Source organism: Geotrypetes seraphini, chromosome 1, assembly GCF_902459505.1.
Source record: "Geotrypetes seraphini chromosome 1, aGeoSer1.1, whole genome shotgun sequence".
NCBI classification, from domain to species: Eukaryota; Metazoa; Chordata; class Amphibia; order Gymnophiona; family Dermophiidae; genus Geotrypetes; species Geotrypetes seraphini.
Genome location: NC_047084.1, coordinates 470,338,300 through 470,365,923, shown reverse-complemented (window position 1 = coordinate 470,365,923; position 27,624 = coordinate 470,338,300). Strand labels below are relative to the sequence as shown.

The 27,624-nt window shown below is 42.2% G+C and overlaps 1 protein-coding gene across 1 annotated transcript in view; it reads left to right on the top strand.

The window, feature by feature from the left end:
• TMC1 (transmembrane channel like 1) overlaps positions 1–27,624 on the top strand; it is a 119,416-nt gene that overhangs the window by 24,079 nt on the left and 67,713 nt on the right. Inside the window, exons 3-8 of the mRNA XM_033962517.1 lie at positions 5,390–5,480; positions 16,362–16,443; positions 16,947–17,053; positions 20,690–20,788; positions 22,707–22,849; positions 25,677–25,821. Of these exons, the coding sequence (XP_033818408.1) occupies positions 5,390–5,480; positions 16,362–16,443; positions 16,947–17,053; positions 20,690–20,788; positions 22,707–22,849; positions 25,677–25,821 (667 nt within the window). The remainder of the gene's footprint in view (positions 1–5,389; positions 5,481–16,361; positions 16,444–16,946; positions 17,054–20,689; positions 20,789–22,706; positions 22,850–25,676; positions 25,822–27,624) is intronic.

The following is a 27,624-nucleotide window of genomic DNA, read 5'->3' as shown; positions in this document are numbered from 1 at the left end:
CACGTTCCTGCTAAACCGGAACGTAACGCAGCTGAGGCTGGACTCATTTAGAGCACTGGTCTTTGACCAAAGGGCCGCTGCGTGAGCGGACTGCTGGGCACGATGGACCACTGGTCCTGATCCAGCAGTAGGCAATTCTTATGTTCTTATATGCAATGTCACCTCATAACAACTATACAAAAATAGACAAATATACCCCCTCCCCTTTTACTAAATCTCGATAGTGGTTTTTAGCGCAGGGAGCTGGGCTGAATTCCCCTCGCAGCTCCCAACACCCATAGGCTTCCCTGTGCTAAAAAACCACTATCGCGGTTTAGTAAAAGGGGGTCATAGAGCAGATATAAATTCCTCAAAACGGACATATTTTGATCACTAAATTGAAAATAAAATCATTTTTTCCCTACCCTTTTTGTCTGATGATTTCATGAGTCTCTGGTTGCACTTCCTTCTTCTGACTGTAAATCCAATATTTCTTTCTTTCTGCCTTTCTTTCCTTCTTCCCCCCCCCCTTTTTTTTATTCTTTTTGTCTCTTTCTTTCTCTCTCCCCCCTGCCACCTCTTTATTTCTGTCTTTCTTTCTCCCCCCTGCCTTTCTTTCTCTCCCCCCTTGCCTGCCTGTATCTTCTTTCTCTCTCCTCCTGCCCCCCTCTTTATTTCTCTTTCTTTCTCTCTCCCACTGCCTGCTTGTCTTTCTTTCTCTCTCCCGTCTGCCCCCTTTATCAAGCCATCGGCCAATTTCTCTCACTTCCACAATTCTTTTTTCTCTCCTGCCCCCCCCCCCCCCAAGCCACCACACACCGATTTCTCCTTGCTTCCCCAAGCCAGGCCTGGCACATACAAGTGCTGGCCCATAAGCATTCACCTCTGATGTCAAATCTGACATCGGAGAGGAAGTTCCAGGCCAGCCAGGCAAGCGTTTGGCTGGCCCAGAACTTCAGTCAGAATTGACGTCGGAGGTGACGGCTTTGTGGGTCTGGCGTTGTACACACTTGGCCTGGCTCGGGAGGCAGGAAAACGTGTCATCTCTCGTTGCCATTTGCGAATCTACTGGTCGATCTCTATCGACCAGTTGGGCACCCTGTTCTAACCCATAGTGTTAGGCCTCACTGAGATGATGTTCCAACATAATTCTGAAACGCATGGAGAGATTTCAACCAAACTTAGTATACATATGACTTACTATCTTGGAAAAATACTGTGGGGGTGAGAAGGAGGTGACATGTAAAAATTATTGAAAATGACAGATGATTGGGATAAATAAAGATCCGGGCAACGCCGGGTAATCAGCTAGTCTTAGTAATAAGCAGTGGATTTTCCCCAAGTCCATCTTAATAATGACTAATGGACCTTTGTTTTCGGAAATTATCTAAAACTTTTAAAATCCTGCTAAGATTAAGTGCTTTCACCATATTCTCCAGCAGTGAATCCAGAGTTTAATTAAACGTTGAATGAAGAAGTGTTTTTCTCTGGTTTGTTTTAAATCTACTACTTAGTAGCTTCATTGCATACCTCCTAGCCCTAATATTTTTGAAAAAGTACACAAAATGATTCACATCTATTCTTTCCACTCAACTTAGTATTTTATAGACCTCTATCATATTCATATCTCCCTGAACTATCTCTTCTCCAAGCTGAAGAGCCCTGGCCACTTTAGCCTTTCCTCATAGGGACATTGTCCCATTCATTTTATAATTTTTGTCATCCCTTCTGTGCATTTTTCTAATTCACTATTCGGCCTCTTTTACAAAGCTGCGCTAGCGGTTGTTGCGTGGCAACAGCCCCGAAGCCCTTTAAATCTCTATGGGCTTCGGGGCCGTTAGCGCAGTGCAGCCACTAGCGCGACTTTGTAAAAGAGGCCGTATATCTTTTTTTCAGATGCGGTTACCAAAATTGCACAGTATTCAAGGTGTGGCTGCACCATGGCAGTGATACAAATATGTACCTGTGTGCATGGATTAATGAGAGAAAGCCAACATGGTTTTAGTCAAGGGAAATCTTGCCTCACCAATCTTCTGCAATTTCTTTGAAGGGGTGAATGAACATGTGGACAAGGTGAACCGGCTGATATTGTGTATTTGGATTTTCAAAAGGCATTTGACAAAGTACCTCATGAAAGACTTCAGAGGAAATTAAAGTCATGGGTTAGGAGGTAATGTCCTATCCTATATAATAAAACCCTTAGAGTGCTCATGCGCACTTGAAATTTCGTGATCCCTGCCGCCGTGATTTCTGATCCGTGGCAGCCAATCCAGCGGCAGGGAACATTCTGGCCACTCCCCTCCTCCCGCCCTCACTCACCCTGGAAGCCAGGCAAGCTCTCTCTCCCTGCCCGCGTCCTTGGCATGGGAACACAACTCGGCCCTCACTCGCCACCACCGCTGCTGATCCCTCCTGTAAAGAGCAGCCTGCGATGGTGGCCGGCCTTTAGCGAACTCACAGGCCGCTCTCCAACTCGGTAGCACGTTCCCTCTGACGTGATCCCGTGCGTCAGAGGGAATGTGCTACCGAGGCTGGAGAGCGGCCTGCGAGGTTCGCTAAAGCGGCCACCATCGCAGGCTGCTCTTCACAGGAGGATCAGCAGCTTAGAGGAGCCTCCGCCGGCACTTTTAAAGCTTTAAAATAAAAACCTTCTGCCGCAGCAGGCCAGCCCCGCGGGAAGGGAAGGGGGAGGGGCCGAACAAAGCAGGCCCAGATCGCAGAGAGGGGCCGAACGGAGCAGGATAGCTCAGGTAAGAGAAGGGAATTGCTTCAGCAGGGACCTGGAGGGGAAGGGAAATATCACTGCTGCTTCGGCAAAGGAAAGTGGGGGGGAGGAGGGAGAGAGAAGGGAATGGGGGGGTGGGGGAAAATGCTGCTACTACTTCACAGGGACCTGGAGGGGAAGGGAAATATCACTGCTGCTTCTGCAAAGGAAAGTGGGGGGGGGGGGAGAGAAGGGAATGGGGGGGGGGGAAAAAATGCTGCTACTACTTCACAGGGATGTGGAGGGGAAGGGAAATATCACTGCTGCTTCTGCAAAGGAAAGTGGGGGGGGGTGAGAGAAGGGAATGGGGGTGGGGAAAAATGCTGCTACTACTTCACAGGGATGTGGAGGGGAAGGGAAATATCACATGCTGCTTCTGCAAAGGAAAGTGGGGGGGGAGAGAAGGGAATGGGGGGTGGAGGAAAATGCTGCTACTACTTCACAGGGATCTGGAGGGGAAGGGAAATATCACTGCTGCTTCTGCAAAGGAAAGTGTGTGTGGGGGGGGGGAGGGGACAGAAAGAAATACAGACAGACAAAGGAGGCCAGGGAAAGAGACAGACAGAAAATAAAGACAGACAGGGGACCAGGAGAGACAGACAGAAAAAAAGACAAACAGACCAAAGGGTGCCAGGGAGAGAGAGAGAAAAATAGCAGGAGGGAGAGAGACAGGAAGCAGGGAGAGAGACATAAATAAAGAAAGACAGACAGGCATATATTCTAGCACCCGTTAATGTAACGGGCTTAAAGACTAGTTATGAACATAAGAACATAAGAATTGCCACTGCTGGGTCAGACCAGTGGTCCATCGTGCCCAGCAGTCCGCTCACACGGCAACCCTCTGGTCAAAGACCAGTGTACTAACTGAGACTAGCCCTATCAGCATACGTTTTTGTTCAGCAGGAACTTGTCTAACTTTGTCTTGAATCCCTGGAGGGTGTTTTCCCCTATGACAGACTCCGGAAGAGCGTTCCAGTTTTCTACCACTCTCTGGGTGAAAAACTTCCTTACATTTGTATGAAATCTATCTCTTTTCAACTTTAGAGAGTGCCCTCTCGTTCTCCCTACCTTGGAGAGGGTGAATAACCTGCCCTTATCCACTAAGCCTATTCCCTGGTTAAAAGACAGAAAACACAGAGTAAGTTTAAATGATCAATATTCTCAATGGAGAAAGGTAAATAGTGGGGTTCCCCGGGGGTCTGTGCTGGCACCACTGCTTTTTAACATATTTATCAATGATCTAGAGATGGCAATAACTAGTAAGATAATTAAATTTGCTGATGACACAAAGTTGTTCAAAGTTGTTGCATCGCAAGAAGATTGTGAAAACTTGCAAGAGGACCTTGTGAAATTGGAAGACTGGACATCATGCATATGGCAAAGAGGAATCCAAACTATAGCTACGTGATGCTGGGTTCTAAGATAGGAGTCACTACCCAGGAAAAGGACCTAGGTGTCATTGTTGAGAATATATTGAAACCTTCAGCTCAATGTGCAGCAGTGGCTAAGAAAGCAAATAGAATGTTAGGAATTATCAGGAATGGAATGGAAAACAAAGATGAAAATGTTATAATGTCCTTATTTGCTCTATGGTACGGCCGCACCTCGAATACTGTGTTCCGGAACTGGTCATCTGGCTCTGACTTCAGCCTAGACCAGACCCCTTTCTTCTAGTCTGTATGATTCTACACTTCTCCCTCCATATTCACGGGGGATGCGGGCACAACTAGGCGCGAATATGGGAAAACCGCAAATAACTTTTTAAAAAAGTCATTTGCAGTTTTTAGAAAAAGCTCTCGTTGTTGTAATGAAACCGTGAATAACTTTTCAAATGTTATTCGCAGTTTTTTGAAACAAGCCACTATTACTGTTTTTCTCAAACTGAGCTCCAATCACCAGTCAGTCCTCGACCCCGACCAAGAAAGCAACAAGCAGAAGAGTACCCGAGCAAGGAAAAGCTCCTTCTAGCAGGAAACCTCTCCGACCCGGGACAGAGGGAAAAGCTTCTGCCGGTATCTGAAGCAGGCACTCCATTTCAGATTTCCCAATTGCACAGTAGCTTGAGAAAGACTCGCAACAAGTGATTCCCTGGGAAACTCTAACGCTCCGGACATGCAAATGATGCCTAGTAACTGCACCATGGTGGAAGAGGAGAAGGGGGACGCACCTTTCTGAGCTCGGTTCTGCCTGAGCAGGAAGAAGCGGCAGGAAGGCGATAAGCCTCCAGAGGTTCCTGCTCACCACGATTCCTAGCGTTTTTCTCAGTGCACACTGGAAGCATGAAAGCAGAGAATTTGTGGGAGAAAGTTTATAAGCAGCGATTTTTCAGAGTTAATGGTAAAGCAATAAACTTTTTTATCGGTTCAGTACGGTGCAGTAAAAGGAAAAAGTACTTTAATGATGATGTAATTTTGAGGGGGCAGAGTCAGCGGCCAAAAAATCGCAAATAAGCGAATCTGCAGATACAGAAACCGCGGATACGGAGGGAGAAGTGTACTTTCATCTGATTTCTCCATTTTGACCTCCAGCCGAATCTTACTCCCACTGATTGTTATGGCTTTTCTTCAGTGTTTTTGCAGCAACGAGATCTCTTAAAACAAGCAGTGAAAGCAAAAGCATCAAACTATTTTCTATCCTTTCTTTCAGGGATGCCCAGCTTTTTGTTGAAAAATTTGAAGGCGCCCTTGGGAAAGGAAAAGGAAAAAGATTTTATGCATACAAAGTGATGATGGCAAAAGTAGGTAATCAGTTGAAACATTTTAATGGAATGCCAAGCAGTCCTCTGTGACTGAATGTTCTAGCAATTATTGTCACAGCATAGATCTTGACTTTCATGATTTTTAACACGCCGTCTTCAGTAAACAAAAGAGGACTTTAAAGAGTGTCAGTGTTCATGTACTTTCATTTATTAAAAAAGGAATACAAAGGGGTGCTGAAAAGTTCTCAGCCCAACCAACCAACTTCCTAAATTCTGAGTGTTATTTTGCTACTGTGATCGTATTTCATTAAGCCCCTGATGTCAAACCAAAATCTATAAGTCGGGCAAAGCAATGGTCTGATGAGATAGAAAGCCTGTACAGATTTCAGCAGGCTGGATATAGGGACGAAATAGAATATAAACAAGTGAAACATGTGGATACGGTAGATCGCTGGCCAGAAACAAGGTTTTTCAAGAAGCTTCAAAGGCGGAATGTGAAGAGTAAGTGACAATTTGCAGAAACAAAATTCTATTTTTTAGCATTGTATCAGATCATTGATTGAACCATATCCACGTCATTATCTTCTTGATTGGGCTGAGAACTTTTCAGCACCCCTTTGTAAATCGTAAATCATAATGCCTACATGTAAATCCCTTCATAACCAAGCTTATTAGACATGTTTTGCCCAAGTGATAGCGCCTTACCCATCTATCAGTCTGTCATCCTGTATGTATGCACACACATACATATGCAACACTTTACCATGTATTTTCACCAGCAGTCCCCAGAGATGCATGAATTTACGAATAGAGGAAGAGGAAATTCACCATTTTGTTATACTTAGGATAATTCTATCAAGGGGCATTTATATTTAGGCACTTATCAGGTGATTTTCAACCGGTGCTGGGCAGTGTGCTGTCCACCCCAAACACTAGCACTCAAGCTGGATATTCAATGCCAAGCCATTTCTGGCAATTAGCATTTTGAATATCTGGGGTTTTTGGCCAGCTCCAACTTAAATGGCTAAACAAATCTAATAGTGGGCAAAGATAGGACTGCTATTTATACAGTCTGATTTACCTGTTAAACTTAGCCCAGAGGTGTAGACACAAGTGGGCCTGGTTGGGCTTGTGCCCATCCACTTGTCTCCCAGGCCCATCCAGCACAACTGACCTCGGCCTGACTGGCAAAGAGAAAACCAGACATTTTTGCCAGTTTTTAGCAGATTACCAGACCAGGTGGCATTCTCTCCCAATTTGTACCTCTAGTGCTGCTGCTGTGATGTGCAACGGGCTGCCCCAGGGCCTGCAGCCAGGACCTAATCCTTAAAAAGGGTCCTAGAAAACAACAGGGCAGGCAGTCTACAGAATCCAAAATGGTAGTCAACAAAAAGCAGCAAAAAAAGAGAGAAATAATGTGATATGACTGGCAAAATATTAATCTATGGCTAAACAGCTGAAAGGCAGGGGAAGCTCCGAAGCAGCCTCCTGTCACTCAGCTTTGAGGGCAAGAAACTTTTTTTTTTTAAAAATGAACATAAATGTTGTGCGTGTTACCCATGCACAATATCTCCTCCATTAAAAAAAGTCATGCCGGCCCTCCTCCTGGCTACAGCCATCACCCTTCCCCCGATGACAACCGTGGATCCCCAAATCTTCCGACGATGACAGCCACCCCGCAAGAGACAGGAAGGATGCCCACTCCCTCCTGCCTCAGTAATTCATGGCAGCAAAAATGGTAGGAGGGATGCCCACTGTCTCCTACCAGGTGAACTCCCCCCCCCAGTAGCAAATATGGCAGGAGGGAAGTCCACTCCCACCTGTTAATGGAGGCCCTCCAAGCCAAGTGCCCTTCCTGCGAACCATCCCCTACCCTCCTCTTTCTCCCCCCAAAAAGGCAGGAGGGATGCCCACTCCCTCATGCCACCGGATGCTCCCCTGAACTTGTGCTTAGTTGTCCACGCTTGGTTGTTGGCGCGCCTTTGTCCTCATGCGTTTTAGACTATGACGGGTCAAAAGCGCGCAAGGACAAAGGTGCACCGACAACTGAGCGTGGACAACTGAGCACAGGGCTTAATTGCGCCGAAGAAAACCCGTATTTTAAAGGGCTTTGACGGGGGTGTGGGGGGAACCCCCCACTCTACTTAATAGGGATCGTGCTGCCTCACGCTGCCATGTTGGGGGTGGGGTGGGGGCTGTAACCCCCCACATACTGAAAACTTAACTTTTTCCCTAAAAAACAGGGAAAAAGTTAAGTTTCCAGTATAATGAAGGGGGTTACAACCCCCCAAACCACCCATAACACCAGTGCAATCTCTATTAAGTAAAATGGGGGGGTTCCCCACCAAAACCCCCCGTCGGAGCCCTTTAATATACGGTTTTTCTTTGGCGCGATGAAGTCCTGCGCTCAGTTGTCCGCGCTCGGTTGTCCTCGCGCGCTTTAGATTATGAACCGAACTTCCCCACCTCCCCCCCCCCCGTACCTTTGTTCAAAGTTGAGAGCAGAAGGGAAGCCAGTCCTTCCTGCTCTAAGGCTCACCAGTCCAAAATGGCGGACCTTCCCCTCCCCGGTACATCATGTGATGCAAGGGGTGGGGCCTAAGGCCCTGATTGGCTCAGACTCCAAGGAGAGGAGCCTTAGGTGCCTGAGCCAATCAGGGCCTTTGGTTCCTCCCTCTGTATCCTAGGATGGTATCAGTTTGTGCAAAGAACAAGATAAATTCAAACAGCAATGATTATTACTAGTTAATTAAACCAGTAAGATTTGTATTGCCTTTTCCAATTGCAGGGGAGCAGTTGAAAATTGAAGACAGACCTTTTCTGGAATGTCTATGCACAAAGATTATTTAAGGGAGAATTCATTAAAGCTTGTTAAATGTGTTAATGAACACAAATGCATGACCCCCCCCCCCCATTATATTCCTTTAGGCATCTTTAGTGGTTAGTGCACACTAATATAATTGCATGAGCTAACACACTTAGATCTGTTTGATAAATTTCCCCCAATAATTGAAAGAATGATTAATTGTAACATAGGAAATGACAGGGAAAAATGCTTGAGTACCTGAATAAATTCAGGTAAACTGTTCTGAACTCCCTTGATAGAAGGGTATAGAGAAAATTAAATAAATAGATAATACCCTTAAAGTCCCTTTCTTGGTCCATGTACATTACCTCTCGCCCCCTATCAAATATAGCTTCTTTGGATTTTAGCACCCCAAGTGCATCACTCTACACTCCCTGAGTTAAATGTTAAGTGCCAGGCATTAGGCCATTCTTCCAGTTTATGTAAATCATATTGTTCAGTGCTTCCAAGGTCATCTCCAAAAAAGATAAACCTTTCCTTCTAACTCTTTGGCGATGTCACTCACAAGTATATTGAATAGAATTGGCCTTATACTGATCCCTGAGGCTCTACACCACAGGTGTCAAAGTCGGTCCTCGAGGGCCGGAATCCAGTCGGGTTTTCAGGATTTCCCCAATGAATATGCATGAGATCTATGTGCACGCACTGCTTTCAATGCATATTCATTGGGGAAATCCTGAAAACCCGACTGGATTACGGCCCTCGAGGAGGGACTTTGACACCCCTGCTCTACACTATTCATCCTTTTCTTCTCCGCAGGAGGCTGTTAACCAAACTGTTTGTAGCTATAAGGCAGGGGGCCTAGCCCCTACATTCACTTGATTCACGAAAGTGCCAGTGGGCACCTAAGCGCTATTCTATAATGACAAATCTAACTACATAGCGTGTAAATGCAATGGGACATATACATGATGGAGCATGAGCAGCACATGGGTGGGACTCCCAATTATGCATGTGGATTACACAATACTCTAAGTTACATATATCCCTGCCACATTTACATGTTCGTAGTTTTGCCCGGTATGTGGCTGGTGTAGTTGTGGGTATGTAAATGTTAGGTGTGCCAATACTGAATTACACTAGTATTCTATAATGGAATCTGAGTACCCAGACAGGGCTCCTATCATGCATCCACAGTTGTAGAATTGCCCTCATTTAATGATTCGCTATTAGAATTTATGGGGCTCATAATCAAAACAGCCAGACATCCAAAAACCTGCCTAAGTTGGCACTTGGACATCGTAATAGCTGGGACGTCCAAGTGACGATTTTTGAAACCAACATTCTGGATGTCCAGCAGGACCTCTAAGCTGCTATGTGTCCAGTGCTTAAAGGGGCGTGTTGGGAGGCGTATTGAGAGGGGTGTTATGGGCAGGCATTGGGTCGGCTATGGAAATCCTGTGGTGATAATCAAAGCTTTCCCAGAATGTCCTAGATAGACCTGTTTAAGATGCATCTAAGTGCCTCAAAGGTGCCCAAACTGACCAGATGACCACTGCATGCATTATTGCATGACCACCCCCCCACACTCCCCTAATGCTTGCAGACCCCCTCCTAACCCCAAATATCCTAGTTAATGAGTACATACTTGTCTGTAGAATAGCAGCATTTGATATGGGAAAGCCTAATATAGCATCACACATGTATCTTAAGTAGCCTGGTGGATGGGATAGTGAACTATACTGTAGATACTCTAACCACTACGTTTATGGTGGAAAGTGGGAGGCCACTAAAACTCACCAAAATCCTACTCTACTTCCATATACAGTAGATGCCACCTACAGCCATAAGAACTATCAGGGTAGGAGATAGGTAGGTATAGTAGGTTTTGGGGGAGTTTTGGAGGGCTTACCCTAACTATAAGCGGATTTTGGTGAGATGTACATGTGGCAGCCTTTATATGAAGTTCACAGCAGTGCCCTCTAAGTTGCTCCACTCTTCTGTTGGTAGGTCTGTGTGGCCAGTCTATTACAATGCTGATCCCTCCTATGTCCAAATAGTCTGCATTTGGATGCTTGGAGCTTGGATGCATCTGTGGTCAAAAATGCTGCATAAAGTTAGATGTCTTCTCAGCCAAGATGTCCAAGAAGGCAATTTTCGGGAAAAAATTTGCATGTCCAGGATGTTCGAAAATAGATGTTTTTGCATATCCGACTTTTGATATCTAGCGATAAACCCAGAAAGTTGGACTTAGACACACTATCGAAAATTCCCCTCCACATTATAACCCTTAAAATAAAATATGAAAATTAACGTTACTCAAGACTTAGATCATCTATATTCTAATTGTAATGGATAAATAAAATAAATTTCATTACTAATCCAAAACCTAATTATTTTTCTTGCTCCTTACCTCTTGCGGACATTTTGGGATTGGACACGAAAGAGAAAGAAATCCTTAAATTTCAACAACCGATTAGGCCCTTGGTTTTCACTCATAGTCTTGGAGGGCCAGCAGTAAGTCAGGTTGTCAGAATATCCCTAATGAATCTGCTTGAAAGAAATTTGCATGCTTGCTATTTCCATTGTATAAAAGTAATTGATTACTGGAATAATATTAGTGAAACTATTTTGGAAGATATTGTTCCTATAATCACAAAAATTAGAAGAAGTAGGAAATCTGATACATGGTTAACTAAAATTATTATTATTGAAAAGAGCATACAGAACATTAGAAAGGAAATGGGAAAAAACCATTCATATGACAAAAATAAGATTAACTGGAGATTGGCTATCAAGAAATATACATTAGCACCAGTTGACAAGAAAAGGGAATATTTCTCTAAATTTATTGGGACTGCTAAATTAGATCCCAAAAAACTTTTCAATTTAGTAAATTTTTTGACTTTTGCAAATCATTGGGTGCTGCAACACCCAGTGCTTCTGATCCAGCATCATATTTTAGGAAGAAGGTGGAGCCGTTTTCAGACAAGTTAATTTTAAATAATACACCATGTACTATTTGACAAAATTACAGTATCAGAAATGAGACAGCTTCTGAGGGAGTATGTTAAATTTAATTGTATATTAGATAAATGCCCTGCCTATTTGATGAGGTCACCATCACCATCTCATTTGTATGCCATCACTCCATGGATTAATGCCAAATTTGAGACTGGTTCTTTCCACATTTTTGCTGGTAATATAGTGCTGCCCCCTACTTTGCAGAACAGGAAGGAGTCCCATGAGTTATCAGACTACAGATTAGTTGTCACAATTCCACGTTAAGGAAGGTTGGGTGACTAAACAACTGGATAATTATTTAGGGAGGCTTGGGATTTTGCATTCATCTCTGTCAGGCTTCCGCAAAGGGATTAGTTCATAAACGATAGTAACCTCTTTAATTGTTTTAAGTTCTCAACTGTTAAATCAAGGCCAAAATTTGTTGATTATTCAGTTTGATTTATCATGCACATTGGACCTGATAGAACATGATATTTTGATGAATATATTAAGTGGATTTAGAATTCAACAGAAGTGCTTGGATTAGTTTCAGGATTTTCTGTCTTACAGATATTATACTGGTTATTGATTGTATATTGCACTGTTTCCTCGATAAAAATATAAAAGAAAAAAGAAAATGCAAGGAGAATTATTGATTTCTTAGAGGACCTCCTGTGGAATGGTGCAGGGCTCCCCACTTTCACATACTGTATTTAACGTTTTGATACAGGCCTTTATTTATGCAGCTGATATAGGGCCTGTTTTACAAAGCCATGCGACAACAGCCCCGAAGCCCTTTAAATCTCTATGGGCTTCGGGGCCTTTACCACAGCGGCCCGTGCTAAATGGCTTTGTAAAAGAGGCCCTTAGTATTTTCCCTTTAACTAAAGAGAATAAAGGACTTCAATGGAAGATCTTAAATCATTTTTATTTGCTGATGCATATTTCTTTTTCATAAATCTTTATTTCTGTATTATTACAGGTTGTAATGCCAAGTTCGTTAGGTTGTCAGCACTTCACGGCATACAAAGAGACACATACTAGATTCAAGATAAGGCTAATTATGCTACTTTATTGGTTACATAACTTGCAGGGCAGTAATATACTGAGCACAGCTGATACAGACATAAATTGCAGCAGAGCAATATATATACACAGCACAAATAATTCAGAATAACTTCACCATGATTGATTATGACATCATTGTTCCTCACAACTGACTGAGGAATCCTTTTCCAGGCAGTGATGGACCGGGTTAACTGTGGGACTCCCTTTACAGCGTGCTGATGGATTCTAAAGGAAAAGCCCCAGGATGGCCTCTTATATACTATTTTATCCTGTCTCACACTCTGTTAGTTTCTGCAGTAAACAACAGGTGTTTCACTTATTTCCCAGCTGGAATGTTAGTTCTTTCATATGCCCACCAGATTCCCACAAGACTGCGCCTGGGAAATACTATCTCCTATCACAGTATCCTGAGACTCACAGTTCTTTCTCTCTCTCTCTCACACACACACACACACACACACACATACACACACACCAAATCCTGGCTTCTGGAAATGGCTGCATACAGGTATGAGTATTGGGACCCTTCCTTTTGTATTATCCTCCCTTACTTTTCTATTCATATTGTAGTTTTCCCCTCTTTCCACACATTCATTCATGTCTCTACACACTTTTATTTTTAGCTACTATTTTTATCTTTTTATTGTAAACCACTTAGACATTTTATGATAGGTGGGATATCAAATCTTAATAAAACTTGGAATCTTGGAAGCTACAGCTATGTGTAGAACAGATTGAAACATGGGTAACCTCATATGAGGGGCCACTGAAAAGTTCTCAGCCCAACCAACAAAGTTGGGGTAGCTTCCATCTTAGGGGGGATTTCTATAATCGGTGCTAATACTGGCAGCTGCTTAAGAAGTGGCCACCGATAGCATGTCAATCACGAATCCGCACTTATTATAGAATTTCATTTTTTTTTACACTGGCGCCTTAAATGTAGGTCAGCATTTTAAAAGCCTACATTTAAGGCTCCAGTGTCCCGCTTACAGAAGTGACTAGAGTGCCTAAGGATGCCTAAGGCCACTTCTGGTGCAAGCCATGCCCACACCGGCTTTAGGCATCCTTATGGGCCTCTAAGTGCTTCTGTAAATGTGACACTGGTGGCGTAAATGAAGACGCTGTTCTGCGCCTTTATTTTTTTTTAGACAACATGCTTCTGGTTTAGCTGTTTAGCCGGAGGTAGGGCTCCCTACCGCTGGCTAACCTTCAGGATGTCTTCGAGAATTTCCCCCCTTAGTCCAGCGGCTCTCTGGCTAAGATCATTATATTACATTACATTAGTGATTTCTATTCCGCCAATTTGCGGTTCAAGGCAGATTACAAAAAAGTTTCCAGAAATTGCATAAAAGTTTACATGAATAACATAAGAGATGTCATAAGAGTTACATAAGAATTACCAAAGAGTAATCGAGATCTTAAGGTGGTAAGTGTTGGGTAAATAAAGGTATTTTAGCATTGGTTGGGTAGATAGAAGCATATTAGAATATGCCATTAAGGGTATAGAGCGGGTAGGTGGGGTTTGGGTAGGAACTGGTCTTGTTAGATAGGTTTTATGTATTTTTTGAAGAGTAGAGTTTTAGTATCTTTCTTGAAGGTTTTGTAGTCTGTGGTTGATGACAATAGAATGGTGATTTGTCTGTCCAGTTTAGCTGCTTTGGTGGCTATTAGGTTGTCATATAGTTTTTTTCGTTTGACATTTTTGGATGGTGGGTGTGTGAAAAGAGAGTGGGTTCTCCTGTGCTGGATGAGGAGGATTGAGTTAGTCGGTTATTCCAGAAGGTTGGGCTTTCTCCGTTAATAGCTTTGAATAGTAGGCAGTAGAATTTGAAGTGTATTCTTGCTTGTATTGGGAGTCAGTGTGAGTCATGGAATGCCTCTGTGATGTGGTCATATTTTTCAATGAGTAGATGAATCTTAGAGCTGTATTATGTACTGTTTATAATTGTTTTATCATGGTCGCTGTGCATGGGAGGTATAATATGTTGCAGTAGTCTATTAGTCCTAGGATAAGAGATTGTACCAAAAGTAGGAATTGTTTCTTGTCGAAGAATTTTCGGATTTGTCTTAGATTTCTCATGGTCACGAATGATGCTTTTATTACTTTGTTGATTTGTGGTTGCATGGTTCAGCCTCTGTCAATTAGTACTCCCAGAAGTTTTAGTGTGGGTATGAGATCGAGTTTATTACTAGATTTGTTAAGGTAGGAGTTTTATTGTTTTCTAGGAGTATGAAGTTTGTTTTGTCAGGGTTAAGTTTTAATTTGTGCTCTGTCATCCATGTTGCTACTGTTTCGAGTGTTTTTTGTAATGTGCTTGACATGGTGGGTTCTGGGTGGTCGAAGGGGAGTAGAATAGTGATGTCATCTGCATAGCTGTATGAAGTTATGCCATGTTTGTCTAGATAGAAGCTGAGGGAGGCTATGTATATATTGAATAGTGTGGGTGATAAGAGTGATCCATGGGGAACTCCACAGGGTCAAATACAACTGTCTAAAAGGGTAGTATATCTAATCTAATCTAATCTAATCTAATCCTTAGGTTTGTATCCCGCATCATCTCCACGTTCGTAGAGCTCGACGTGGTTTACAGTAGGAGAAATAGGAAGGAACTACAACAGAGGGTTAGAGGTATATCTTTGGCCATTGAGACTTTGCTGACTAGCCGCTGAATATTAGTATAGCCAGCTGTGTCATGGCTGGCCAAAAACAGACTAGAAATTCAATGCTAGTTGCTAGATACGTTGCCGGCATTGAATTTCTGATATTACCGCAGACCTTGGTAGTTTGACGGTAATCTCCCTCAGTCTGAATATGAGCCTAACTGTTTGTAAATACTATCCAAATATGTTAGTGTTTCTCACATTGAACTTTATTAGTATATGCAGGTTATAAATCTTTTATAATGTAATGCAATATCTCACATCCATATTCATTAGGGGTATCTAAAATCCTTTCCCATTTGTAGCCCTCCAGGACTGTGAGTGAATATCACTGGATTAGGCAGATAGCAAAGGAGACAATATCTCAAATATATAGCATATATTCATCGCCCTACAGGCAAAACAAAGTACTTTAAACCAGGGTTTATACTGAATTGGAAGCAAATAACGATCTTTCTTTAAAGATCTTTCTTCTTTACAGTAAGGGTGGTAGATGTGGGAACAATCTCCTGGTGGAGGTGGTGGAAACGAGGACTCTATTTGAATTAAAGACAGGCATATGGGATTTCTTAGGGAGAGGAAAAGAAGGGGATCACGAACAGATCGGAGAAGGTTATCATGCTGCTGTCCAGGCCATGGTACACCTCCACCTGGAATACTGTGACCAGCATTGGTCGCCGTTCATGAAGAAGGACACGGTACTACTCGAAAGGGTCCAGAGAAGAGCAACTAAAATGGTTAAGGGGCTGGAGGAGTTGCTGTACAGTGAGAGATTAGAGAAACTGGGCCTCTTCTCCCTCGAACAGAGGAGATTGAGAAGGGACATGATCGAAACATTCAAGATAATAGACTTAGTAGATTAAGACAAGTTGTTCACCCTCTCTGAGGTGGAGAGAACAAGAGAGCACTCTCTAAAGTTAAAAGGGGATAGATTCCATACAAATGAAAGGAAGTTCTTCTTCACCATGAGAGTGGTAGAAAACTGGAACGCTCTTCCGGAGGCTGTTATAGGGGAAAACACTCTCCAGGGATTCAAGACAAAGTTAGACAAGTTCCTGCTGAACCAGAACATATGCAGGTAAGGCTATTCTCAGTTAGGGCACTGATCTTTGACCTAAAGGCCGCCTTGTGAACAGACTGCTGGGCACGATGGATCATTGGTCTGACCCAGCAGTGGCAATTCTTATGTTCTCATAATAGGTGATATGGATGGGCAAACTGTATAGGCCATAAGGCCTTTATCTGCTGTTATTTCTATGATTCTATGAGTAGTAATACGAACCTGTAAGCCAACACATGACTACACATTCATAATATTATGATATGTAGATTATAAGTCTACGACAAAGTGTAATTGCATCTCTTTTTTTCTCCACTTTTAGAAATGGATGAAATTTCAGAGAGATTTTGAGAATTTCAAAACAGCCTGCATACCATGGGAAATGAAAATCAAAGAAATTGAAAGTAAGAAACTTGCCAACAACAAACCCCCCAAACATTTCTATGGAGACCTTAGGGGTCCAAAATTCATTTCTAGCAATCATTACACGATGGTGTTACTTCACAACAGTGGTTCAGACCCCCTTTTAAGCTATACCACATTGGGATAAATGTTAGGCACCAGATTATTTTAGCACTTAGTGTCAAATCTATAAGGCTGGACTGCGCACACCTATCTGTAGGCAGTTAAGCAGGTAAATGTATGTTTTCTATAACATGTGTGTGCAAGTTCTGGACACGCCCCTGATCCACCTATGCCCGTTCCTGGTCCATGTCTCCTTTGCTATGAATTTTATCTACACATTTTATAGAATACTGACTAAGGTCAATTACACATGTCACTGCTAATTGGTGTTGATAGCACCAATTAACACTATTTAATGCCAATTATTTCTAGTTAACATGAATTATTAACTCCTGCAGGAAAGTGTTTGAAGAATCAATTATACATGTCTTTTTCCTTGTAGGCCATTTTGGCTCTTCAGTTGCATCTTACTTTATATTCTTGCGGTGGATGTATGGAATAAATTTGATTCTCTTTGGACTAACATTTGGACTAGTCATGGTGCCTGAGGTAACAGTATATCTTAAATTTCTAGTGATTTATTTCTTTATCTGTATCTCTGTAATTTTTTTTTGTATGGGATAATGATATTTTTACTTGAACTTTTGCCTCCTGAAACAAAATGGAGAGACTGGTTAGCAGTGGCTAGCAGAATAGTGTGTGATCAATATATTAGTTGTTTTTTTTATATATTGTCAAACTTTATGGAAGTGTAATCAATTGAATTTTGGATTTTTTTGATTAGTGCACAATTATTGGCACTGAGTCATTAGTCAATTAAATTGAATATAATGTGACTAAATCACATTAGTCAATGTGATTCTACCCCAAAATTTGTGTGCACAATTTTGAGTGTCATAGAATTTGGGGAAAAATGTATTATGCTAATCCAAAAAATAAGGTAACATCTTATATTCTATTTCTGTATTGTTTTATTTCTATTTATTACCTTTAAAATGGACTAAAATGGCAATCATACTACTTTATCCAAGACTGGAGGACATAGTTATCAACATTGAAGGGCATAGTTATCAACATGGGCTACTGTTAAAATGTGATATTTTATTGTTAAGCTCGTTTATTAGTAACTAGGTCTCATCACATAAAATGGGACCTGTGCTAAGATAGCACGAGTTAGTAGTAAAATAACACATCTTAACAGTAGCTCACATTGATAATTTCTCCTCTAAACGTAGATGCGATCAATTACATCTGCTGAAGAGCTGGTGTAACAGAAGCAAGTAATTTACACACCAACCAAACCAACAACCCCAAAACAGGGTCTCTTTTCTTCTCGCCCTTCACCGTCCCCACCGATCGATTTGGCGCATCAGACCCTAACAGGGAGTGCCCTTGCGGGCCGGCGAGTCCGGTGTTCAGGCAAAGCGGTTCCTCCCTCGTTGTGTAGGTCTTTTCCGAGTAACCAACCAAACCAACAACCCCAAAACAGAATCTCTTTTCTTCTCGCCCTTCACCGTCCCCACCGATCGATTTGGCGCATCAGACCCTAACGGGGAGTGCCCTTGCGGGCCGGTGAGTCCGGTGTTCAGGCAAAGCGGTTCCTCTCTCGTTGTGCAGGTCTTTTCCGAGTAAAGAGGATTGCGTGCGGCCAGGTCACGGCCCCCGTAGTCCGCAAAAAAAGTAACACCTTAGATGTTTTTTTAAAAATGTATTTATTCAATTTTCAAATATTACAAGTATAGAATTGATAAAAAAAATAGATAACACTTGAAAAACTCCAATAGCAATTAATTAAGGCAATAAGACAAAAGTGTAACTCTATATTAACCTCAATTTAAGGAAAAAAAGAAATAAATAGAGAAGAGACAAGATTACAGAAATCTTGGAGGATAGAACAACATAATTTCAAAACAGAAATTTTCCTTTTCGGACCATTGAGGTAACATTTTTATATCGCGAGATTTATATCATAGTCAGAGGGGGTGGATACAGCTATAGGAACTAGAGGTTGCTTTGCCTCTAAGAAATTCTTTAAATGATCTGGGTATAAAAATACATACGTTCTTTCATTCATTTTAACTATCCATTTACAGGGGAATTGAAGGAAAAACACCCCTTTGAGCTCCAGCATCTGAGGCCAAAAAGGCCTTCCTTCTCAGTTACGTGGCCCTACAAAGGTCAGGAAAAATCATTACTGACTGACCCAGAAACTTTATATTCTTAAAGCGAAAATACAATCGAAGAATCCAATTCCTATCGAATTCCAGAGCGAAGGATGCAATTAAGGTAGACGTAGTCACTACTGATCTAGAGTCCTCTAGGAAGCCAGTAAGATCAAAATTGGCTTCCGAGCTACCAGAGGTCACATAAAATGCTTTAGTAATTGGAAGGATTGAGTCAGAGGATATTGTAATGTCTCTCTTAGATATTTCTTCAACATTTCAATGATGACTGTGGAAAATTCAACAACCTCAAGTTCAACCTGCGTTCATAATTTTCCAATTTCTCCAACTTTTGATGAATATTCAAATTATCTTTAATCAAAACTGATTGAACAGATTGCATTTTATCAGATGTTCCTTCTAACTGCTGAACTTGAGCTTCAATACTAGTGGCTAAATCAACACCTTAATCTGCAACACCTTAGATGTTTATGCGGTTTTATCAGCAACCATTTGGAATTTCAATGTGAAATTTTACAACTTTGGGGGTTCTTTTATTAAGGCGCGCTAAACAATTTAGCATGCAATAAATGCTAAATCGGTTAGCGTGCCTTAATAAAAGGACCATGGAATAAAGGGAGTGCTAAAGGAGGACAAAGCCATCGACGACAAACTGAACACATTTTTTGCGTCTGTATTTACCGAAGAGGATATACACAACATACTGGAAGCCGACATGCAATGACCTAAGGGCCGTCGCGTGAGTGGACTGCTGGGCACGATGGACCACTGGTCTGACCCAGCAGCGGCAATTCTTATGTTCTTATTTGTTGTTACATAGAAATATAGAAATAGACGGCAGATAAGGGCCACGGCCCATCTAGTCTGCCCACCCCAATAACCCTCCCCTACCTTTCTCTGTGAATAGATCCCACGTGTATATCCCATTTGGCCTTAAAATCAGGCACGCTGCTGGCCTCAATAACCTGAAGTGGAAGACTATTCCAGCGATCAACCACCCTTTCAGTGAAAAAGAATTTCCTGGTGTCTCCGTGCAGTTTCCCGCCCCTGATTTTCCACGGATGCCCCCTTGTTGCTGCGGGACCCTTGAAAAAGAAGATATCTTCTTCCACTTCGATGCGGCCCGTGAGATACTTGAATGTCTCGATCATGTCACCCCTCTCTCTGCGTTCCTCGAGTGAGTACAGCTGCAACTTATCCAGCCGTTCCTCATACAGGAGATCCTTGAGTCCCAAGACCATCCGGGTGGCCATTCTCTGGACCGACTCCAGTCTCAGCACATCCTTATGGTAATGCGGCCTCCAGAATTGCACACAGTATTCCAGGTGGGGCCTCACCATGGATCTATACAATGGCATAATGACTTCAGGCTTACGGCTGACGAAACTCCTGCATATGCAACCTATGATTTGCCTTGCCTTGGATGAAGCTTGCTCCACTTGATTCGCAGTCTTCATGTTCTCACTGACGATCACCCCAAAGTCTCGTTCTACTTCAGTTCTTGTTAGGATCTCGCCATTAAGGGTGTTACCATCTATGTATATGTGCCAAATTGAATGAGATTATCTTTAAGCAGGGTGAAGACGTAGATTTTTTTTAGCATGACCACCCTACAGATTTTCATGTATTCAAAAATGTGTTAGAGGTGTAAGAGGAGCCTATGATTGATGTGCCTCAGCCTATGTGGCTGAAATAGGCTTGGTTAAGGCTGGATATACCTGGCCTGTGTTTCTGAGGCTTGTTTTCATTAAATGGTTATATACTATCAGTAGCCCTACTCAACTCAGTGTGTGGAATTTTGTCAGATATAGAAAGTGACTAGTAGTAGTGTATGTGACAAATATACCTTGAAATAAATTTTTGCATTATTAAACTACCATCATTTGATAAAAAATAGGGTACCAGCTTTCTATTAATGATGCCACATTAGAAAAACTGTTATTATTCTAGATTTTTAGAATTGTGCTGAATAGTTTTTTCCTGTCATTCTGGAATAAAATAGGCGCTGATGGGAAAACCATATGGGTCTATGCCCAGGAAAACTGTTCCAAGATCCGAAGAAGCAAATGCTATGAACTTTGCGACTCTGTGGGACTTCAGTGTAAGAGAATCAATAAATATAACTATATCAGTCCATGGTCATATTTATACCATTGATCTTTAAGCTTAAGCTAAGCACAAAGGGTGCCAATATTTAAATCATTTACATGCTTTGCACTGGTAAAATATAACTCTAGACCTTTCTAAAATTATGGAGGCAATTTTAGAAGACTGTCACAGAATCTACAGATGTAAATTGGGGTGTGTAGTCTAAAAAGTGTTTATTTAAACCTTTATTTGGCATTGTTGCTCAGAAGCAACCTGTGTCTTCTATGGCTCTTATGGGAGATCTCCATCTCCAAATGCCTGTTACTTGGCACTGCTACTCTCGTTCAACATCACGTTACATAAAGCAGCCGTTTCACCTTCTGCCAATTAAAGGGTTAATTTCCTGCGTCATTTATGGAAGCTTAGTTTTGTTCAGGCTAAAAACTTTAATTTGGAAGCAAGATTATTATTAATGTATACTATTTTTGAAAGAATGGAAAATAATGACCACTCTTTTGGAAGAGTGAATACTTTTCCCTGGGAGACTGCGCAATCATGCATTATTTATATACATGTACACCATTGAGAATGTGTGTGTACTCTTTAAAACAGAATGGGACAGAACAATTGGCAGGCCTGTTTGTCATGTGACAGAGATAAAGGAGACTTATTGCAGGTTTGGAGTAAGCCAGGGGTGTCAAAGTCCCTCCTCGAGGGCCGCAATCCAGTCAGGTTTTCAGGATTTCCCCAATGAATATGCATGAGATTTATTTGCATACACTGCTTTCATTGTATGCTAATAGATCTCATGCATATTCATTGGGGAAATCCTGAAAACCCAACTGGATTGCGGCCCTCGAGGAGGGACCTTGACACTCCTGGAGTAAGCTGTTCCTTTGAATCATCTGGCTATCATTCCTTGTGGAATCTGTTTCTGATCCCAGCCAGTTAAATGCCCCTGAAGCAGCCATCTTTGACGAAACGTGTCAGACACTGTTGCTGGGAGCATCTTGAATAAATCTGACATTATCTATAGACTGTCTACTGATTGTTGCATTCCATATTGGATTTATTAGTGGATTGCCTGCCTTGTTGATTTCTAATACCTACCGTGTTTCCCTGAAAATAAGACCTACCCCAAAAATAAGCGCTAGCATGATTTTCATGGTAGGTCTCAATATAAGCCCTACCCCCGAAAATAAGCCCTAGTCATCAGCAGCAGCAGCGCTTCCCCCGCGACCCTTCCATCTCTCCCACCCATCCGAACCCCGACCGCGAGACCGAAATACAGTACCTTATAACAAACTGCATCGTCGGCAGCACAGGCCCCATTGTGGCTTTCTCACACCCAGGCGTTCCTCTGCCACATTGCTGATGATGTCATCAGCAATGTGGCAGAGGAGCGTAACTGCAGATCATAAACAGTTCATCAGGTTTACCAAAAAAAAAAAGGCTGTCCCCATTTACTATCGCATTCCACCATCTAGTCAGTTTTTCTAACTTTGACAAGAGTTAGAAATCTGTGAAAGTTAGAAAAACTGATTAGATGATGGAATGTGGTAGTAAACGGGGACAGCCTTGATACAGCCCGAGAGGTGAAACATGTCGGCAGAAGTCCCCAGCTGACAGAGCGTCGGCTAAAAAGAACTTTAAATAATCAATAAGGATAAATAATAATAAAAAATAATTTACAGAATTAATAAAGGATCGATGACGAACTGATAAATGTTATACTGAGATTGCACATTACATGGTGTAATAGTCTTAGATACAAGAGTGATCATTGTTAGCTGTGCTAAGCACAGCTAAGCTTTCAGTAAAAGGGCCCCTAAATATTCTAATGTAGTGCTTTTCTTCCTTGTTTCTTTCTTAAGGTTTTCACTGTTTTGGAAATATTTGTGAAAAATTAAAATATTTTGTATTCTCTTTAGGGTTATGCACAATATTCTGTCCTCTTTTATGGCTATTACAACAATCAAAGAACAATAGGGTGGCTGCAGTACCACCAGCCGCTCTCCTACCTTCTAGTGGGAATTGGAACTATTGCATACAGTTTTATGGTTGTCATCAGAACGTAAGTTGTTTTTTTTTCTCTGCCTGGTAAGAAATAAAGTTTGCCAAGCAAAATAATAATAATAATTATGCTATAGGGTAAAACCTTTTAGTTGAAGGTTGCTCTTCAATGAAGTATTCAAAGGCAAGGAAACAGCACTCCAAATGAAAATCAAACTTGTCCAGGCACTCATTTTCTCAGAGGTCAAAAGCGGATGCGAAAGCTGGACACTATGGGGGTAATAATAATAATTTAAAAAAACATCTAAAAAGTGTCCTAAATGGCTACTTGGACAATCAAAAAGCCTGATCGTCCAAAGCTGGTTTTTAGACATATCTAAAAACAGCTTAGCCCTTTCCCCTGCCTCTAGACGCACAGAGAGAAAAGAGGTGTGTTTAGAGGAGGGGAAAGGGTGGGCAGTGGGCAGGAGGTGGGCCGACCTACATCTAGGCGTACAACGGGTATAACCAAAACATTTACAGGTTGCCTAGTCAGAACTTAGACCTTTTTGACTTAGAAGTAGTCAAACCAGGCCTAAGTGCCGAAAAGGGGCCGTTGAGCTGATGGCTGCTGACGCCATCAGTTCAGCGGCCCGGCAACCTACCCAACGCAACCATCGTGGCAGGGGAGATGCCTCATCTCCCCTACCGCGATGCCATCACTCCTCTACCCGAACTGTCGCGACCCGCAGCAGGAGAGATGCCCTATCTCTCCTGCCACGGGTCGCGACAGTTCCCCCAGCACTTCTTGTTGTAAACCGTCTCGAACTTTCATGGCTTTGGCGGTATATAAGAATAAAATTATTATAATTATTATTATTATCACTGGTGAAGGACATCATGTTTGGGAAGATCGAAGGAACCAGGCGAAGAGGGCAACCTGCAATCAGATGGCCGGACATGTTGAAAATACGCATGGGGATGAAGTACAAAACCAATTTCGCTTCATCAAGTCACTAGGACTCGAGCACAAGTCGATGGCACCTGACAACAACATACTACCAAATTTTAGAACCAGTGTCCAAACTTAGGTGCAAAATAGGGCCAGTTTTGAGCATAGCACAATTAACAAATTTGCACTAAATTGACAAATAATTGGTGATAAATACAAGCAATTGGCATTAATAAGCACTAATTGACACTAATTTGCAGTTGCATGTGTAAAGACCTATGCCATTATTCTATAAATGGTGCCTAAAACATAGGCGCTGAGGAACATTGTGCATAGTGCATGTCAATCTTGTTAGGTGCCATTTGTAGAATCATGTCTGAATCTATTTATGCCAGGGTTTTCATGGCCTAAATACCAGGGCCTAAGTCCAAAACATGCCCATGAGCTATCCCTAACCACATCTACCGATCTAGGCGCCTACCATCCAATTAATTTTAATTTAAGTCAATTATGAGGTGCTAATCGCTTGTTAACTTCATTAATTAAGATTTTTAAATAATTAAGTTAGGCACCTAGATGAGCTAAGGCACCGATCTAGGCACCCAACTTTGGTCATCATTCTTAAAGTCTGCCAGAGAATGCCTAAATTATTTTGCATGCAAAGGGAGAATTGACATGGGAGGGGTATTGGCATGTCGGAGGCATTTCAATTATTCTTCCTCGCACTTTATAGAAAGGTCACATTTACACATCCAACTGCCATATTTAGGCACCACCATTTACACCAGCCAAAGCCTTGGCATAAGTGATCATGCCTAATGTATTATTGATTAAAAAATTATAAATTCTGAAAACGTTTTGATAAAATGCAAGAGTGAAGAATAGTACGTTATAATTGGATATAATAACCGGACCCGATGACGAGTAGACACGTAAAGCTTGGAGCAATGAAATGTTATTGAGCTCCAAGTGGTGCCGCTGAGGATCCTTTAAACCTGATTCAAAGTGCTGCATGCATAAGGGTATTCTAATGGTGGTGAAGATATGCTGCCATTTGAGATATAGTCATGCCTAATGTATGGCATTTAACCCGCAACTCTGCTTCATAGGCAACCAAATCTTTGGGAAGGTTGTACCAAAACCAGATAGAAATGGAAGGCTCTATTTGTGATTTATAAACAGTTGTACAGAATATTGTCTCTTTTTGTTCTTTAATAAAAAGATTTAAAATATAAAATCATGTGTTTGAGGCTTGGCAAATGAGGACAGAGTCCAGGGGGACCCAGGGACAGAGCTCGCAGGGATTGGGTAGGGATGGAGACAGAGCCTGTAGGGATGGGGACATAACCTACAGGGAAGGGGTGGGGACAAGGTCAAAGTTTGCCCCTATATCATTCTCTACTTGTGACCCTGGACAAGTCAGTTAATCCTCCATTGCCACAGGTACAAAAAAAGTACTGTATATATGTAAACCACTTTGAAAGTGCAACCACAAAAATATGGTATACAAGTCCCATTCTCTTTACCCATCTCTTCTCTCTTGGTTGAAAGACCTAATAGGCCATGAAGAGAGGCAGCTCCACTTTTTTTTCCCTCAGAAGCTTTGAGCTTCTTGTACTCTAATAGCTGTCTGAGCACAAAGCTAGTGAAACCCCCTCAAGTCTAAATTAATAGAACCTTTCGTAGTTCCCTCAGTAAAACAGAATGGAACCTCCTACTACTGGAGATAGGCTGAAGGGTCTATCATACATTTAGGGGTTCCACTTACATGAATACGTTTTTTTAATGCATTTGTGCATGTGTATGCTTCTTTCCTATAATTTCCTTCTTAATCTCGTTCTGTTGTTTTTATTCTCTCTCTGTTTCTTGCAGAGGCTGGTTAGTCTCAGCTAGCCCATGTTTGATCTTGTTGTTTGATCTTTGTCTAATTGCATGTGGTGGATGGGATTTCCTACAGAATGGCAAAGAATGCTAACGATGAAGGAGGTGGAGATGATACCAGTTTTAATTTTAGCTGGAAAATGTTTACAAGCTGGGATTACTTGATTGGCAACCCTGAAACAGCAGACAATAAGTTTGCATCTATCACAACAAGCTTCAAGGTAAGTTGTGAATCAAGTGATGTTTTTGTAGTGTCTGATAGTAAAAAAAAAAAAAAAAAAAGCTGCGCTCCTAAATTTATGCTCTTACATTAGGCTCTTTAAATTTGTGCACTATTTTCAGCCCCCAAAATTATCATGTTAGTAGCATGAAAATTAAGCTCATAAATTTAAGCCTACCATTTGTTTGCCTAGAATTACAAACCAAATTCATGAGCCTAGAGCTGAAAAGCAGCGCTACGCTCTAATTTTCTTTTCCCCGCACTAAGGCCCTCTTTTACAAAGGTGCGCTAAGCGTTTTAGCGTGCGATAAATCAACGTGTGCGCTAACCACTAACACGTCCATAGGATAACATGCACACGTTAGAGTTTAGCACGTGTTTAGCACGCGCTAATATTTTTTGTGCGCTATAAAGCATAGTGAACCTTAGTAAAAGAGGGGGTAAATCTGCCGCTCTTACCAGCTGTTTTTTATATTCATAAATTTAAGAGTTCAGTGAAATTTTGAGTAAAAATTTATGCACCCAGACCTAGAATATTTTCAATTTATGAAGGTAACTCTCAAAGTTAAGATCATAAATCCTTTGAATACTGGGCCCCTCAATGTTTGCACTTCCAGTCAGTGGCGTACCAAGGGGGGGGGGCACTGTAGGGGGGGGCGTTCCGCCCCGGGTGCAAGCCATAATGGGGGTGTTCCCAGCCTTGGAGTCATGGTCCAGGAACTTCCCTTCTCACGGCCCGGTCCCAAGGCTCTGGGTAGTCCCCGTGGCCCAGCATGTTCCCAGCCTTCTCGCCTGTCCGGTCCGATCGCCCTTTTCCTTCCGTGAAGCTGAAAAAACTGACGGCCTTGGCAGTGATTCAGCTACATCACCCGCGGCTCCCCTTCTTGTTTTCCACGTCTGCCAATGACGCAACTTCCTGTTTCCACCCAGGTGGATTGCGGCAGAGACAGACATGGAAAGCAGGAAGGGGAGCTGCGGGCGATGTAGCTGAATCACTGCCGAGGCCGGCAGCTTTTTCAGCTTCACAGAAGGTAAAGGGCCATTGGACAAGAGAGAAGGCTGGGAACATGCTGGGCCACAGGGACTACTCAGAGCTTTGGCACTGGGCCGTGAGAAGGGAAGTATTCGGACCATGACTCCCAGGCCGGGAACACCCCCTTCATGGCTTGCACCTGGGGGAACATTACTAAAAATATTTTTTTACACTGGTGGTGGTAGGGGGGGGGGTGTCAAAAATGATGGAAGGGATGTCAAAAAACAATGGGCCCTAGGTGTCACATACCCTAGGTATGCCACTGCTTCCAGTGAATTAGAGGCCTTATTTAGCAAAGGCCTTCTTTCTGGTGTTTGCAAGAAAAACTTGTGATAAACCAGGTCTTTCCTTTTCTTATCATCAAGTTTGAAAAGGATATTGCACCTGTGACCACCCAGTTCAACTGGTCATGTGCACACAAATATGTGGCTAGTTTTTTTGGGGGGGGTTTAACAGCAGTACAAGACACATCTCTTTTGGAGCCTCTAGTCATAATGGCTTTTATTTCAGAAACATCATCATATATATATTGTGACTTTTAAAAGTGTAGATCACCTACATGTGAAAATAGTAAATTTTGAAAGCTGGGTTCTACATGTAGTGATCCATAGCAAGGTGGTGTGCTTAGGGCTTGGAGAGGGAATGATTTTGGTGGCTTAATACTGTATACCAATGTGTACTGTACTCCCCATTTTACATACAAGTGCATGGGCAAAATGTTTTGTGTCAGCATTTGCACCTGTCCTAAGGAACTCAGTGTTTGCACAGAGG